Source organism: Canis lupus, chromosome 14, assembly GCF_048164855.1.
Source record: "Canis lupus baileyi chromosome 14, mCanLup2.hap1, whole genome shotgun sequence".
NCBI lineage: Eukaryota > Metazoa > Chordata > Mammalia > Carnivora > Canidae > Canis > Canis lupus.
The window spans coordinates 23,950,420-23,968,314 of NC_132851.1; the positions used below are offsets into that span (position 1 = coordinate 23,950,420).

The 17,895-nt window shown below is 36.8% G+C and overlaps 1 protein-coding gene across 2 annotated transcripts in view; it reads left to right on the top strand.

Annotated features, from left to right (window-relative positions):
• Positions 1-17,224, top strand: part of FAM91A1 (family with sequence similarity 91 member A1) — a 42,749-nt gene extending 25,525 nt beyond the window's left edge. The window contains exons 16-24 of one of the 2 annotated variants that reach the window (XM_072774396.1): positions 164-312; positions 1,930-2,064; positions 2,190-2,303; positions 6,120-6,192; positions 8,420-8,569; positions 10,540-10,644; positions 11,125-11,248; positions 12,489-12,558; positions 14,307-17,224. In XM_072774396.1, the coding sequence (XP_072630497.1) occupies positions 164-312; positions 1,930-2,064; positions 2,190-2,303; positions 6,120-6,192; positions 8,420-8,569; positions 10,540-10,644; positions 11,125-11,248; positions 12,489-12,558; positions 14,307-14,492 (1,106 nt within the window). In that variant the 3' untranslated portion in view covers positions 14,493-17,224. The remainder of the gene's footprint in view (positions 1-163; positions 313-1,929; positions 2,065-2,189; positions 2,304-6,119; positions 6,193-8,419; positions 8,570-10,539; positions 10,645-11,124; positions 11,249-12,488; positions 12,559-14,306) is intronic. The other variant, XM_072774398.1, reaches the window with a different exon arrangement.
• The last annotated feature ends 671 nt before the right edge of the window (positions 17,225-17,895 follow it).

Here is a 17,895-nt window from a genome sequence, read left to right on the forward strand (position 1 = left end):
AGGGCCTGAGTTCCTGTTTCCAGGGAAATTTGACACTGTTAATAGGGGTACTCTGTCTATGAAAACAATGTTTAAACACTAAGGTAGTTACCAATATTTTGTCTTAGATGTTGTGTCACATCATCAGTCTTTCATTTTGTGTGTGTGCTTGGTCATGATTCAGGTTTTCCTCTGGATCTCTTACGCTGTGAGAGCCTCCTTGGTCTGGACCCTGCAACCTGCAGCCGAGTTCTCAACAAAAATTACACACTGCTCGTGTCCATGGCTCCTCTCACCAATGAAATCCGGCCTGTGAGCAGCTGTACCCCTCAGGTAAAGAGCCATGTGAAGTATCACCAGTGCTGTCATTTCAGACGTCCTTGAGGTGACTTGATGAAGAGGTTGACTGGTTTATCATGTTATTTTTCAGTTTGCAGATGCCAGATATTAAAACCAGTAACTCAGAAAGCACTTTTGTATTTTATGCTGTTGAAAGATGTTCGGTTCAGTTTGTGAGGGTAGAAATGGTATGTTTTATTCACGCATCGTCTAGCAACTTGTGATACATTGAAGTTTTCATGATGAATGTGGTGTTTTATTAATATCTTTTAAAGACTTTATGTGAATGAGAGTGCACGTGCGAGTGGGCAGAGGGGCAGAGGGAGAGAATCTCCAGCAGTCTTGGCTCTGAGCAAGGAGCCTGTCGTGGGGCTCATTCTCAGGATCCTGAGATCATGATCTGAGCCGAAACCAAGAGTCAGATGCTCAACCAACTGAACCACCCAGGCGCCACATTGATGAACGCAGTATTTTAAAGAGAATGTTTTGGATGCTCTTAAGGAAGCCTGGATTGCCTTGAGGGAAAAAGTCAATTTAAATTTAAATTTAAAGAGAATGTTTTGGATGCTCTTAAGGAAGCCTGGATTGCCTTGAGGGAAAAAGTCAATTTAATTAGGAAGAATAAGAGGCTTCTATGATTGCTAAATAAACTGGAAAGGAAGGATTATGTTTAAAAGCTAAAACTCTAGTTATCTGTAAATTGACTTGTGAACATTGCTGCTGGCTTTTTACTTTTTAAAAATAAATCAGTTGTGTATTTGTGTACTTAGCAAGGACATTGTGGCCTGTGCCATTTTCAGAGGGGATCATGTCACTGTTCTTCAGTGCTACATCCTGCCTGATTTTCCTAGATGTGCCAGGTTAATGGTGTAGGAGAAAGGAAGGGATCCTTATACAAGGTTGATTTTATTGCTTTGTTGTTCTAGCTGCTTTGGTGAGCATACCTCCCACACCCCCAAATTTGTCCTCTATTCAGTGGGAGTGGTTATTGATTGGCATTTACCAGCCTTTTAAAAATAATTTCTTGTGTACCCATCCCCGCAACCATCAACACCATCCCATATACATACTTCCTCCTATTCTGTAACACAGCTTCTAGGCATTAGTAGGAGTCCATGAACTAAATGAATAGTAAGGTGGATGGAAGGTTAGATAGCCCCTTTTGTGAAAAATTGCATGTGATTAATGACAATTACTAACACTTTGGAATAGAGCTTATTGTATGACAAGTGCTGTTTTAAACCTTTCTGAACAACCTTATAGTGTCTTTATAAGGTAGATATTTTATCACCACATTACAGGAGAGTAAAGTGAGGCACAGAGAGTTTAAGTGACCTTCCTAAGATGATAGAGCTGAGACGACAAAGCCAAGGTTCAAACCCTGGTGTTCTACTCGAGTTCATTCACCCAATTGCAGTGGTAAGATGTGCTTTCTCAGTTTTAGGAAAACATTTAAACTGTTTCAATGGAGCGTTTGAAATTTATTTTTATAAGGATAGTAGCAGTTAACACGCGAGGCTTAGCTTTTGCAAAACTATCCTGGGTCCCTTGTGAGATTTGGCTGCCTTACCTATGTATTGAAACTTTCTCTTACCTGCTTTGTGATTACAGCATATTGGACCAGCTATCCCAGAAGTCAGTTCTGTCTGGTTTAAACTGTACATTTATTACATCACTGGTCAAGGACCACCATCTCTTTTATTGTCCAAAGGTACAAGACTTCGAAAACTACCAGACATATTCCAGGTACGTTGTGTGAGGTGTGGTTTGAGGAGGATAGAAATTGGTAAACAACATTATAGTGACCTTCTTATTTTTTTTTTTTTAATTTCTAAATACCATTTTATCTTTTATTCATTTCTTTTCCATAGGGTTATGATCGATTACTAATAACATCTTGGGGTCATGATCCTGGGGTAGTTCCTACATCAAATGTGCTGACGATGTTGAATGATGCTTTGACACATTCGGCAGTTTTGATTCAGGTACTGTGGCTTTATTTGAAACAACCAATTTTGGATTTTGATTTTAAAGATGACAATTTGTCTAGCTTTCTACTGAGTTGCAGTCGGATGTAATTTGACATTTGTAAAGCTGAAATGTAAGAGACCAGATGTGGGTTTTTGTCCTGGCGTTTGTCTGGCAGTGTGGGACTCCCAGAAACAACACAGACTTTGTAGTTAGACCCAGCTTTGGATTCCAGCTTCCTCTTTTGCTGCCCGTGTGGCTGTACTTAAAATAGCTCTGTTGAGCTAGAATTCACTTAGCATACAGTTCACCATTTTAAATTGTACAACTCAGTGGTTTTCAGTGTAGGCACAGGTGTCCACAACCATCACCATGCTCATTTTTAGAATATTTATATCACCTCAAAAGAGAACTCCTGAACATTTAGTTCTCACTTCCCCAATTCCCCAGCCCTAAACAACACTAATCTACTTGTCTCTCTAGAATGCTTATTCTGAGCCTTTCACATACGTAGAGTCATGTAATACATGGTCTTTTGTCCCTGGCCTCTTTTACTTTGTAAAATGTTTTCGTGGTTCATCATGTAGCATGCATCAGCCTTTCATGATTCAGTACTGCATTCCTTTTTACGGCCAAATAAGAGTCCCTTGTATAAATATGCCACATTTTGTTTTTCCATCCATTGCTGGTGGACATTTGGATTGTTTCCACTTTATGGCTCTTAGGAATAATGGTAGTCACTGCTATAAATGTTCATTTATGGGCTTTTGTGTGACCCTGTTGTCATTTCTCTTAGGTAGGTGGCTAGGACTGGAAGTGCTGGATTATATGGTAGTTCTATATGTAACTGTTTAAGGAATTTCCAGACTGTTTCCCAGAGTGGCTGCACCATTTTATATTCCCACTAGCACTTGGTATTATCTGACTTATTTTATTATAACCCTCCTAGGGTGTGAAGCTGTATCTCATTGTGGTTTTGATTTGTATTTTCCTGATGCCTAATGATGGTGAGCCTCTTTTCATGTGCTAATGAGCTGTGTGGCATTTCAAAGATACTTATGCTTAGTTTCTGGCTTGTAAAATGGAGATGGCAATATTTATTGTATAGCAACAAAAAGTGATAGTAGCAGCTAATGGTGAGATAAGCAATTTATAGTCCTATGATTGTTGAATGAAACAAGACTGTGTGTGAAGTGTGCAGCACGCTTTCTGCTTCATAATAGGTTCTCAATAAGGATTTCATTAATGTATTCCACTAACAACCATTTGTGCCATATTCTGTGCTAATTAACGGGGATATACAAATAAGACACAGTCCCTGAGTTTAAGGGATTTAAGTCTGTTGGAAAATGTTGCGTTAGGTGTCAGTTTCAGTTTTTTTTCTGAGTGCTGAATAGGATTATATACAGTGCAAGCATTAGACAGAAGTACCCGATTCAGCCTTGAGGCAAGGAGAAAGGCTTAAGGGACACTTGTTAGAATGAGACTCTGTTTATGTATAGAAGGATGATACAGAAGAGAGCCAGGCCAGGCAGCAGGAATAAATCTCTGGGCAGAGATTTTTTTCTTTTTCTCCACTGCTACTTCCCTAGTACCTGAACAGTGCCTGGCTCAGAGGAGGTTCTCATGAGTGTTTTAATGTAGGCAGGCCCTGGCATATAGCGTACCTTGACTGTTTTGCTATAGAGCTTAGACTCTACCCTATAGATTGATGGTAGCCAGTGAAAGGTGCTAAGCAGAGGATTTATATGGTCAATATGTTTTGGGAAGATCAGCTTGGAGAGTATGCTGAGACTGATTGGGTGCGGTAAGATACCTGGAGCAAGAGGTCCAGTTAGGATTTAGTATAGGAGTCCCAATAAGAGGTGAAGACAGCCTAGATCAGAGAAGTGGTAATAAAAATTGAAAGGAAAAAATGGATTCAGGAATTATTACAAATTAAAATTAATAGAATTGATCAGATGTCTGAGAAGGACATGAGAAGAGGAAGAGAATGTTTCCCCGGATATTGGCTTATGAAAGTGGAAGAATGGTGATATCACTACTTGAGAGAACAGAGGAGGAAGAGCCAGTTGATGGGGATCAGATGATGTGTTGTGTTGGGGCCTGTTGAATATAAGGTGTCTGTGGGACGTTTGGATGGTAGAGCTACCTAATCAGTAATTGAAAATATTTTGAAATCCAAACAAAAGTTGAACAGGAGACACTGACTTAAGTGTCTGCATCAGCACATGGAGGTACTTGAAGCCATGAGGGTTGATGTGTTAGCCAGCAGGGAGGAACCCCTAGCAGGGCTTAGTGGTGGGAGATGACATCATGGAATGGGTTAGGCGTGGGCTTGAGTCAGTCTGCCTAAATTCAGATCTTGATTCTACCCTTATTAGAAGTCTTGGGCGATTTCAGTAATCTTGAATACCTTACCTGCAAACTAGAGATTTTAACGGGATTCTGGCCTTATAAGGTTGAAACGAATGACTGACTTGCATAATCCACATGGTCCTGCACTTAACACATAGGAAGATCTCAAAAGACGTTATGTATGTATTGGTAATGGTAGTAGAAGCAGAGGAGTTTTAAAATGTTCATTACAGAGTTTTGTTTTTGCTAAAAAAGGATGCCTCCTTTATTAAGTTTTATGGAAGAAATTCACCCTGCTGGAACTTGTAGCAAAATTAAGATTTTGATTAAAACCATGCTTTCATTATAAAGTCTTGGTTAGGATTCATATCATAACTGTACCAATGAAGTAGAAGGGAGCTGTCCAAAGAAATAATGTTCAAGTTGTTATTTGAACCATCTAAATGAGTGCAATTTTTCTCTGAAATGATTTTTTTCTTTTATGTCAGAGTACTTTCAATTTAAATGACATGTAGAGTTTTTTTTAAAGGGAAAAATATATAGCTCCCCAGTGTTAATTTAAATTTTCTATTATAACAACACTAAAGGCACATAAACATAAAATTAAATTTTTCATGCTTATTATTCTTGCACAGTTGCAAAGCCATAACAAATTTAGGGATTTAAATGCAAAAACCCTTTAAAACTAACAGAATTCAAATGAACATTAATTGAATGCAGGAGATAAAAATAAATCATTATTTGTAGCATGGGAGTGGGGTGGTGAGATTCAGATTTTTTTAAATTTAATTTTTGAATTGGTAGAACCTACACATGATTCAGAAATAAAACATTATTAAAAGATACACAGAGAAAAGTATCACTGCACTTCTAACACTGCCCCATTTTTCCCATTTCTCCTCCAAATCAGATACATTTATTGGTTTCTGCCAATACCCACCTAGAATTTCTTTATGCATGTGTGAGCCAGTGCACAGTATAGTCCCATGCTTTTTTCACTTATCAAGTAGAGACCTTTCCATTTTGGTTCATAGGGAGCTTCTCTCTCTCTCTCTTTTCTTTTCTGCAGCTGCCTTGAAAATAACAGCCATTAAGTTATTTAACCCCTTTTGAGGGGCTTTTATAATTATATAATTTTGAATATATGTCACTGAGTGCAGGTTTTTGAGTTTTGCATTCCCAGTTCATGATATACCAGCTGATGGATGATGGGATTCTTTTACCACTTTCCTCTCTCAGAACAGCAGCTAACCCTTGTGTGAGTGTACTTGACTTCAGTCTTATAAATTAATATGCACTTAAGATGATCTTTGCTTGCTGGAGAAAAATAAAAAATTGTTGAAAAATTTTTTAATGGAATATTAACATAGAATATATCATTACATGGCATAGTCTTATTTATTGTTTGATTACCTGTTTGTTCTTGGAAATACAGGTTTCTTGTATACCTTTCAACTGTGTTTCTTCATGTTTAGGGGCATGGTTTGCATGGGATAGGAGAAACTGTCCACATACCATTTCCATTTGATGAAACAGAACTACAAGGAGGTATCTTACTTTTGAATTATATCTGTTTGACTTCTTTATCATTATTAATCTTTATCAACAGTTTGGTAGAAAACGTAAGAAGTGAATTCTTAAAAATTTTAAGTTCTAGGGTCTTATCATGTGGCTTTTAAAGAGTATTGGCAAAGATGGGGGTGCCTGGGTGACTCAGTTGGTTAAGCATTAGACTCTTGATTTTGGCTCATGTCATGATCTCAGAGTCATGAGATCAAACCCCACATTGGGCTCCACACTCAGCAGGGGGTCTGCTTGAGATTCTCTCCCTCTACCTCCCCCTAACTCTGCTCATGCTCACGTGCTCTCTCTCTCAAGTAAATAAGTCTTTAATAATTAAGAAAAGGAGTATTGGCAAAGGTAGTTTTCTGTCATGTGCCTTTTCCCACAAAGAACTAGTAGAATAAGACTCACTTGGGACCTTTGAAGGAAGACTAGTCTGCCTTTGAGATGAAGTATATCAGTGGGTCTCTGCCTACCTAGGTGGAAGACTAGGTTTTCTCTCTGTTTAGACTTTCACATGTCTTTTATTGTTTATTTATTTGGAGGCAAAGGGAGAAGATAATTTATTGGGAATATTTTATGCAGAGAATGTTGATCTCCTTCCTCCCCCCAATGTTACATACTGTCCCTCCCACCTTCCTGCAGCTTTTTTAGGTAATTTAGAACTAGATGCCAATGAACATGTGTATGCTATTTTACGGTTCACAGAGTACTTGCATGTATTTCCTCTTTCAGCATCTGATTTTGAATTTAAATGTTATTTTTGTTATTAGAGAGGATTTGAGTTTGAGCTAAATTAAGCTAGTTAGAATCAAGGGAGAAGGCCCTGTTTAAAGTTATCTTTTTCTAGAATTGGATGTGAGCTATAGTGCATTTGATGAAAGATGCTCACAGAATTTTTGTTAAAAGCAAATTTATTCTTTATTTTGTTTAGTATAGAAGATAACCTTTTCTGTATCTGGTTAAAAATGATACTCATATAGCAGTTCTGTTTCCTACTTCATGTAAAACTGCTGTTCTGTAATCTTGTATTTCTGGTTCTTAAAGCCATATTGCTTGAATTTTTAGAGAGCAGTAAATGGTTCAAGTAACCTAACTTGCATTAATTTGTTTTTTTTCTTTTTTTAAAATTAACTTATATTTGTATAAGAACTTAATATTCTTCCAAAATGATAGTCCCCACTGTCCCTTACTCCACCAACGTCAGGAAAAGGAAGATTTTAAAAAGATCTTTTTCCTTCTTACATTGCTAGACTGCAGAAATCTCCCGTTTGAAATTCAGTTCTCTCTTTTGCCTGTTGTGAATAAATGTTCATGAAATTTGGAGAAGAGGGACACCTAAGTGGCTCAGCAGTTGAGTGTCTGCCTTTGGCTCAAGGCGTGATCCCAGACCTGGGATTGAGTCCCACATCAGGCTCCTCACAAGGAGCCTCTCTCTATGTCTTTGCCTCTTTCTGTGTTTCTCTCATGAATAAATAAAATCTTTTAAAAAAAAATTTGGAGAAGAGTTTTTCTCTTCCAAAAAACAGCCTCTTCTCAGAAATAAGTATTTCTCTGCAATTAAACTTTGCTATTTAATCCTTTGACACTTTATAAATTCTGTGGGGGAAAATATCCACCTGAACATATAGACTAGTGACAACAGGATCTTCAAACTATAAAATCTCAAAAGCTGATGAATAGCTCTTTTGCCTTGGAAGATTATTTTATGAATTATAAAAGAAAGGAATCTTCATATTTGAGTATAGAGCACCTTTCAAAGTTAATCTATTTATGAGTACTTGCATAATATTTAATTTATTAAGGATATAATTTCAAGTACATTTTTAGCTTTAGTTTCAATAGGAATAATTTTACTTCTAAAATTTTTTCAAAAATATGTATTTAATACTTTCCTGGCAGAAGCCCAACAAGTAAGCATTCGAGGCAGAATAAAACCACAAAGAAGCCTAGAGAATTTTGCCACTGACTGGTCCTATTTGCTTTTACTTAGCAGGTAATTTGTTTTGATACAATAAGTGCCTCCTGAAGGCTATAAATGTATATGTACGTCATCCTTTTACACTCACAGGTAGTTGTTTGTTGGAACCAATGTCGATAAAGTATAAAAGTAATTCCCAGAATTGTTTAATAAGAGTATATTTACATGTTTGATATCATGTTATGTTATAAAACTGTTTACTTATAATGTGATGTCACTCTTTCTTCTTAGAGTTTACTCGTGTCAATATGGGCATTCATAAAGCTTTGCAGATATTGAGGAACAAAGTGGACTTACAGCATTTTTGTGGATATGTCACCATGTTGAATGCTTCTAGCCAGCTTGCAAACAGAAAACTCAGTGATGCTTCTGATGAGCGAGGTCAGCTCACAGTTGGGTTCTTTGAATTAAGATCACTGTATTGAGTTGATCACAATCTTAATACTTAAGAAGCAGGGAGACTTTTGTGGGGATGTTGAATTATTTAATACTTGGTATTTTTTCACGAAGATGAGACACTATTCTGTGACATCCTTTGGATAAATATCAGTTGTTTGGATGGAGAAAATACTAAGTGCCCAGCTAAAAGGCTATTGGCCTGGGGTTGGAGTTACAGAATGGTTGTGGGGTGTTAGCCCTCTAATCTCTGCTCCATGTCTATAGGCTTTCAGTTACATAAAGGACAGCTTCGAAACTTCAGTCTCTGTGTCACGGTCTTTCCAGAGTAGAACTAACAATTTTTCCTGTTGAACCATTCTCTTTCTGTCAAAGGCACCACTGTCTCATCACCCAAGCCCAGAATCTTTGTCTATTCTTTCTTTTGCCATGCTTCCCCTTAGTTTCCACGTTCTGTGATTAGTCTCTAGATGTCATCTTCTGTCTTCCCTTCTCTCTCTTTAGATTCCTCGTGACTGTCATTCTGGTCTGTGTCTCGATCCTTTAATCATGAGTTGTCACAGTCCTTTCCTGTTCATTAGCCTTCCTGACCGTATTCTCCTTCTGTCTCCAACCCAGTCTGCACGTTGTCAACAGCTGATTCCCTTTTTTCTTCCTAATTAAAAAATGTGTTTTCCAGTCACCTTCTCTCATATACTGATTGTTGCTGCTCTGGCATAATTTTGGCTTGTATGTGGCTTTGGAGCCCATGGTTCCAGCTCTGGTCCATAACTCTAGAAAACCATACAGTTCTGACATCTGTCATTGATTGATTATATTCCCTGAGCCTTTTAGCGTGAAATCTTGAGTAAATATGATTGATTACTCCCCACCCATCCAGTGGATTGGATTGGCTCCCTTTGAGTTGAATATTCATGCCTGGTCCTTTGCCTTTGGCCAGAGGATCTGACTTAATTTTAATAGTTGGCTGCCACGTATCAGAGGGCATTTTCCAAACAGATGTATGGATTACGCAGTCATTACAAATCATGTCTGCTACAGTCATGTTTTATTTCTTTCATCCCATAAACATTTATGCAGTATCTGCTTAGGTACTGGAAATATAGGAATTACTGAGACCTAAGGAATAAATAAAACTCTAGGAAGGGAGACAAACCAATGAATCAGCCTGCTTTGTACTGTTAAAAGTCTGCGGTGGAGCTTGGCAACAGCTTAATGTGCTAATAATGTAGGACTGAGAAGGCATATCTCAGCCCAACTGAGCCATCAGTGAAGGCTTCTTAGAGAAGGTAAAGTTTGAACTAAATTTTGAAAAATGAGGATTTGGGTACATAAGAGATGATTGTTTATTTGGAGGGTAGCAGCCTTTCAGGTGGAGGGAGTCAGACACTCAAGTAGCTCTTGATCAAAAGAAAGAATTTGTTGGTAAGTAGCAGAAAATGAGAGTTGAGAAAAAGGTTAAGATCAAGAGATCTTGGAGGATCATATGTACTGGAAGATATGAAAAGTCAAAGAATTTTGAGGAGGAATGACATCTGATTGCACATTTCCATGGGGATGGAAGTGACTTTGGGAATGATCTACGTGAAAGGCTAACCTCTTGGTCTGCCTTTTGAGTCCTCATTTCTTGGGCCAGGGTTTTACCACTTCAGCACTGTTTGCATTCTAAGCTGGGTAATTCTTTGCTGCGGGGGCCTATCCCATGCATTGTAGGACGTTTAGCTTTCCTAGGTAATCAGTAGCATCCCTGTCCCCTTTCATGGCAACTGCATAGGTCTCTAAATGCTGTCAGAGGTCTCTTGGGGGACAGGATTGACCCTAGTTGGAAACAGCTGCTTCAGGGTGAATCTCTATTGTCATTCTTGTTGCTTAACGGCTTTTCTTCTGTTAAGGCTATTGAATGACTTGTGCCAATTACAAGAATCCTAATATTGTGTATGTCCTTTCATTGGAAGGAGAACCTGATTTGGCTTCTGGTTCAGACGTAAATGGGAGTACAGAGTCATTTGAAATGGTCATTGAGGAAGCAGCTATAGACTCAGCAGCAAAACAAAACTCTGGTAAGGCTTTAAGAATTATCTTCAGTTTTAGACTAGTTTCTGAGATTTAACTCTTCTGTTAAATCATTTGGGTGTCATTGTTTGCTCTGATTATCCATAACCTTTTAATAAGTATTCACTAGGAAACATGCTTATATGTTTAGGATAACAATGAAAGTGTTATAAAAATACGACCTGAGAGTATTTCATTTTTCCTGTGTTAAATTCTTTCATGTTGTAGATGTCTTGCAATGTCTTTCTTGGGGTGGTGGGGGTGGGGGTGGGGGTAAAAGGCCCCAGAAGCATGTACACACTCAAAAAAGATTCTTTACTGTTTAGAGATTCACTGACTTCTCTGAATCCTCTCCCCTATTAATAAGCCTGTTGATGGACTGCGGGGGCTGAGAGGAACCTGAAAATTCCTGGACCTCAGTTAACAGACCCTGGTCAGTCATAATATATGTAAATACATATGTGATTAATAACTATATCATTTTGTAGTTGCTACAACAGAAGCAGATTGGGTTCCTCTCGAGCTGTGCTTTGGAATTCCATTATTTAGTTCTGAATTAAACCGGAAGGTTTGTAGAAAAATTGCTACACATGGCCTTTGCAGAAAAGAGAGGTGAGGGTTTATATTCATTGTCATCTTTTCATCTATGAGACTTCTGGTGCTCAGTTGCTACATCTTATTTTCTTTTACTTCACACATGAGCATGGTAATTGCCTTGTGTCTATTTGTTGATTGAATAAAGATTGCTAGTTTAAGGATTTTTCTATATTTTTCTAAATTAAACTTCAGCACCTAAGAATCTGACACATGCAGACATTGGGGGGTACATGTTTTGGTTAATTTTAAGTATGTTAACTTAGTTACCCAGGTTTGGTGAGAGTGTGATAAAAATCACATGCTTATATGAGATTCCCTTGTGCACTTCTGTCATCCTGAGCAAACACACTCAAGTTATGTCATGTAAATAGTGATTATCTCTTTTGGTGCAATTATAGCTGAGTTTATAGATTTTCTTCAGCTTCCACGTTTTCTAAAATGAGCATCTATTACGTATCAGAGATGACGTGTAGGTTTTATCTCACATGCTGACTCTGATCCATTGGGAGGAGTTGCTAAGAGGCAGTAAAATTTATGTGACTGCTGAGCAGAGAGGAATATCCCTGAATCTGATTGTCTTGGTAGAGTGGCTGGGAGAGCCGATGTCCAAAGGTCTCCTTGACTTCTTTATTTAAAAAAACAAAGTTGGATAATAAGTAATCCATCTAATTGGCTTAATATACTTTATCAGAAGATTGAAAATACCTCAATTGACCAATGATTTCAACAGTTCTCTGAAAGTTATCTACATGAGTAAAAAAGTAGAAATACTATACAGATTTAAGATGGCTACCATAATTGTTACCAGTTTACATATTTGAAAAATACTTGATTTAAGTGGGTTGATGTATATTAAATCTGTTAGACTTTTTACCCAGGTGTATTTTAAAATTAATTGGGGTGTTTGAAGTTGGTATTATAATGGTCATTCCTGTCTGAGTTTTCATTTTAAACATTTTCTTTCATTTAACATTTACATTTACTGATAGTTTAAACTTTTCCTAATAGTAACCTCTCAGTTTTGGTTTTATACATGATTTTTTATTTTAAAATGGTCTTTTTATGTACTGTTTAATATTATTAAACTGGCAGAAGTTTCATTGATGAGAACCACTGAAACTTTTAAAAAAGTTTATGTGATTAAACAGAATGTATTTACATATATAAATGCACTTAAATTGTTGAAATTAAACTCTTGTGAGATATTAGTTCTTGTCATTATATTTATTTTAAACTTTTTACCCTTGTTTTTCAGCCTTCAGAACCTCTTACATTCCAGTAGAAAACTGTCTCTACAAGTCCTTAACTTTGTTCACTCATTCCAGGTAACAAAACTCAAAAAATCCAAATGGTATTTGCATAGAGCGATATAGGATGCAGAACACTTTGACGTTTGTATTGAGTCTCCACAGTAATGAAATAAGCACTGATTTTAATTGATTAAGATGCTGAGCTTTAGGAAGTTAGTTTTCTTGCATGTGATTTCACTGTCCAGATGAAGAACGTCTAAAGCTGAGACTCTGTTCTGTGCCAGTGTTTCGTTCAAGAGAAATTGTGTTAAGCATCTACCCCATGAGCCATGCACCATGCTAGGTGCTAGTTCTTGGACATGATACGCTTCCATTAACTGCAGTGGTTCTTGGTTGCTGAGAGGAGGCTGTCTGTTTGTGGTGCAGGCCAGTGCTTTAGACCTTTTGTCTTCCCCCTTCCCCAAGAAAAGAAAGGATACTCTGTAGACTTGATTTGTAGATAAACTTTGGGAATGGAGTATTTCTGTTCAGAAGATGTGATCCAACATTATGAAATCAGTGTTTTGGAGTTTTGTTTCATTTATTTTAAATACTTGAGTCTACTCTATACCAGACCCCTTATTAGGTGCAGAGGGAGACACTAGTGGAGCTTATAATGATGTTTGAGACTGTAAATAGTCAAGTAAACATTGAAATATATAAGTAATGACAGATTTCAATGGGTATTTTTGAAGGAGCCAGACTCCTTGGAATCTGATGGGATCTAAAGGGACCTAATTTAAATGGACAGAGATGATATAAAAGCTGAAACTTCTAAGAGATGGAAAAGAGTGTGCCATGCAGAGCTTGATAGGAGCAAAGGTCCTGTGTGAGGAAAGCACTTGGTGTACAAGGAAAGGAAAGAAGGCTGGTGTGGTGGAAACCTTGTGAAAGTGGGAGCGGGGGAGGAATAGTGGCAAGAGGTGGGGCTGAAGAGGAAAGGATAGCAGAGCCTTCTAGAGTATATCAAAGAATTTATATTTTATGTTCGAGTGAAAAGATAAATTATTAAAGACTTTTAAACAAGAATGATATTATTTCTGATCAGCTGTTTTAAAAGATTAGTTACCATTTGAAGAGCAGATTAAGAAGGAACAAAGCATAGAAGCAAGACCAGGTCGGAGACCACTGTCATAGCCCAAGTGAGAGTTGCTGGTAGCTGAGCTCCCTTTTTAATTAAAAATACCCCCAAATTTTGCATGTATCCATAGTAAAGGTTTATTATACATATGTACTGTTAAATCAATAAATTATGTGTATTATAAAACATACACAAAAATAGAAATTTTGTAAGGATGCAGTAGTTGGTAGAGGATTTCTAAAATTTTTATAGCCCCATACCCAACTTTGGAGTGAGTACCCACTTTGGAGACCACTGGCCTGGAGTATATGCTGGTGGGCTACAGGGAATGAATAATGTAGGATATATGTTGGAGTTAGATTGCTAGAACCTGGTGATTAATTCAATGTGAGGAAAAGATTGAGGGTGTGGTGAAGAAGGGAGGCGTCAAGAATGATTCTCCAGTGTCTGGGCTAGCATGATGTAGGGAGTAGGGAGGGCTGGGGAGGAACTTAACTGGAGAGTTAGGGTTTTGGACATGGTAAGTGTGGAATGGATGTCCCTGAGTAGTTGGGGTTTGTGAGGTTGATCTTTGCGTCTCCCACGGTGCTTTGTGTTCCACAAACATCTTGGGTCATCAGAGTCAGTATTTATAATGAACTGTATTAAATTATTTGGTTAAGTGTTGAATCTAGGAATTTTCTCCGGTTCCTTGGTCTTTTAGGAAGGTGCTTCAACACTGGATGTTCCCACTGAGGCCAGCTTTTCCAGTGTGCTCTCGCAGTCCTCCTGTGCTGACGCAGGAGTTCCACTTCCTGCAAAGAACTTAATCTTTAAAGATGGCATCTTATCAGAATGGAGTGGACGGTCACCTTCCTCGCTTCTTACTGCTAATCTCCATTTGCAATAATTCGGTTCCACCATTTGTTGCTCACACTTTCTGCCTTTTTTCTTTCTTAACGTTAGCTTTATAGTGCCAGCCACTAAAAAGCATCCTGCTGCTGCAGTGCAATTCACGCCCAACCGATGTTAAAAGATTGGGGAAACATGTTCACGTTTTTTCAAGTTTTCCTCATTATTGCACCTCCTAAGGCAACAAAGAGCTTTTTAGCAGCCTGCACTGTATTTTTTACCTTGAGACAATCTGCATTTCTTTTATAAAACTGAGGATATACTTTATAGGCTTTATGATGACTGTTATGTTTATAAGCAGTCACTATGAATATTGCAGTGGTAATTTTATATGTTAGTTTATCAAACATAAATCTTGTTTAATTTTATATTTTGTTACCTACTCTCTAGGGGATCATGGAAGAGGTGGAACTCTTCCTCTGAAAAGGCTTCTTGGTACTTAAAGTAGCAAAACTATAAAACAATAAACATCCAGTTTTGAGAGATGATATGATGGGGCATTAAGAATTTCTGTGGCTATCTGTAAATTATGTACATGAGTTGAACATTGTTGAAAGTATGTAAATCAGCATAGTTATGTATAATTTAACCTTGATTTATAAGATCTTAACTCAGACTATGACTATACATTGACATCTCATGAGAAGCTTTGGAAAACATTCTATTTTTAAACCAACATTTGTATGTGGACTTCTGTTGTCACTCACTTTGGGCTTTATATTTTCATAGAGTCTTTATGGAAAAATAGAATTTATTTTCCACTCTTGTAACTGTGGCTGCTGCACGTTTTCACCCAGACTGATTTTTTGTTTAGTAGCTTTACCAATGAATTGTTATGAAATTGAATTTGATGTTTTGAAACCAAGGATTGTGATTTTATAGGTTAGAATTACCTATTAGAGGTATTAAGGCTATGTCTTCTGATCAGAAACACTTTGGTGATAAACCTCCTTTGAAGATATTCTTAAGCAATCTGGATCTTAAATTTATGTGAATAGTTTTGGAGGAACTGATAAAGAAAAATTGAGTAATTTTAAAATGTTTCTTGAGTCATTGATTCTTTTAGATCTCAAATGTTAATTAGAATAATTGGAATCACTTTCTAGATTTTTTAAGTTACCTTCCTTGGGAAGTTTGTGCAGTGTTATAGTTTAGTGTAGCTCTTCTCATAGGATAATGGTTTGCTTGTTTAAAACTGTAACCAAACTAACTGGTCAAACAACATATATCTAAAACATTTAAAGCATTAGAGAATTTGGGAATGTTATAACCTAAACATTTTTGCTGATAATTTTGTTATTTATAGAATTGGTATTTGTGTATTTAACATACTACTGGAAATATATGCCTTTCTTAAAACTGTTAACATAACCATTCATTCAATACAATGGCCTACCTATAGAATTGAATATCTTGGAGCAGGTTACCTGTGGCACACAGTCAGTGCCGTGTTTTGGGTAAGTGCAGTAACGTTTCGTTTTCTACTTTGTCTTATATGAGGTAGAAATCAAGTGTATGTTATAAATGTTTGTCTGTAAAAGGCAAAATACATACTAATATTAAAATAATTTCTTATGACTGTGAATCACTCATTTATTTTTCCAATAATTGATATTGTACATTCCTAGTACTATTAGGTATGTATGTAACTTCTACAGTTTTTCAACCGAAAGTTGTAAGTATTTCAACTTGATCAGGGCTCTTTAATCTCATTTTCATTTGCTTTGTTTATATTAACTGTAGTTATTTTATTTATTCCTGTATTAACAATCTAAGCCTACTGTAATGACATGTACACTAATAAAGAATCGAATAATTTGTAGTTGGCAGTGAACCCAGTTGGTGGTGAATTGAAAACTTAAAATATGGGAGTGATTTGCTGCTATATTTCCTTTGAGAGATAATGGGGAAAGAATTAGAACCTAATAATGATCATGAATTTTAGGGAAAGTACTGGAAAAACAGGTGGACAACTCTGGTTTTTCTCCTGTGAATGAGGAAAGGTTCTGATTCCCAGTTGAAAACCTCTCATAGTTTTAAGGAGGGAGAATCTGCTTTTTAGAGCTGTTAGTAAAATGTGAAAGCTGCTTTTGTGCTTTGCTTTATGAACTTGGCTTTGTTTCATCCATATGTTAACTCATCTCCTAATCTTAGAACTGTCGATCCCATTCAACAAACCGTTAAATTTTAAGAGTAGACTTTATTTGCCAAAGAAGACTTATGAAAGAATTTTAAAGTAATTTCATTTGGCTTTGTGCTACCTCCCTTTCTGTTCTCCCCTTAATGTCCTTAAACCATGGGATACATTCTTTAGAAACCAAGAGAAAAAGAAATATCAAAAAGGACACAGAATTTAGTATGATACACCTCCCAGGTGGGTCTAAAGGAATGCAACTTTATGTCGTTTAAAAACATATCTGATTTTCTCGATTCCTTTCTTTCATTTTAAATATGTAATCAGCTGGTTTTATATTCATTTTCTGGAGAAATACCAGGTTTTTTTACTCGATGTTGTCAATCTTCTCTGCCATTCATTGTTTCTATTTTATGTTCAGTGTTTCAAATACAGTTTGTATTTAAAGATTTTAAAGTACCAAAACTCTGTAACTGAGTACAGTGGATTGTTTTCTGGTATGATGTTAATATTCTACAACAAAATGTATAAAGTGTTGTCAATTTGATTATTGACACATATAATATGTTTACAAATAAACTGTGGTGTTGATCAAATTACTGCGAAAATGTGTACATAATCTGTAAGTTCCTTTCTTAATATTAAATAGAGCCATGCTTTCAGTGCTGTGGCTTTCCTGTACTTTTCTTTAATGACCTTTACCTTTTCATTGCAGATTTATAGGAAGTTTCAAATTTATAGGAAAGTTGCAAAGATAATCCAGGGATGTTTCCTACACCTTTCCCCAAGCCTCCCCCAATGTTACCACCTTTTAAACTATGGCCTATATGTGAAAACTCAAGTTAACCTTAGGATAGTACTATTTACTATACTATGGACTTTATTTTTATTTATCTGTTTTCCACTAATGTCTTTTGCTGTTCCAGGATCCAGTCCAGGACACCACATTGCATTTATTTAGTCATGACCTTGACTCTATGAAGAGTACGGGTTAGTTATTTTGTAGAATGTCCCTTAATAATGGGTTTGTCTGATGTTTTCTTGTGATGAGATTTGAGGTTATGCTTTTAAGGAAGGATAGCACAGACGTGATGTGCCCTTCTACACTATATCATAATCACAGGATACACAATGTCAGTAAATATTACTGGTGATATTCCTTCACTGGCTAAGTTGGTGCCTGCTGGGTATTTCTATTGTATTTTCCCACTTTCTATACTTCTTTTGCCTTTGGAATTGAATTACTAGGTCTAACCCATAGTCAAGG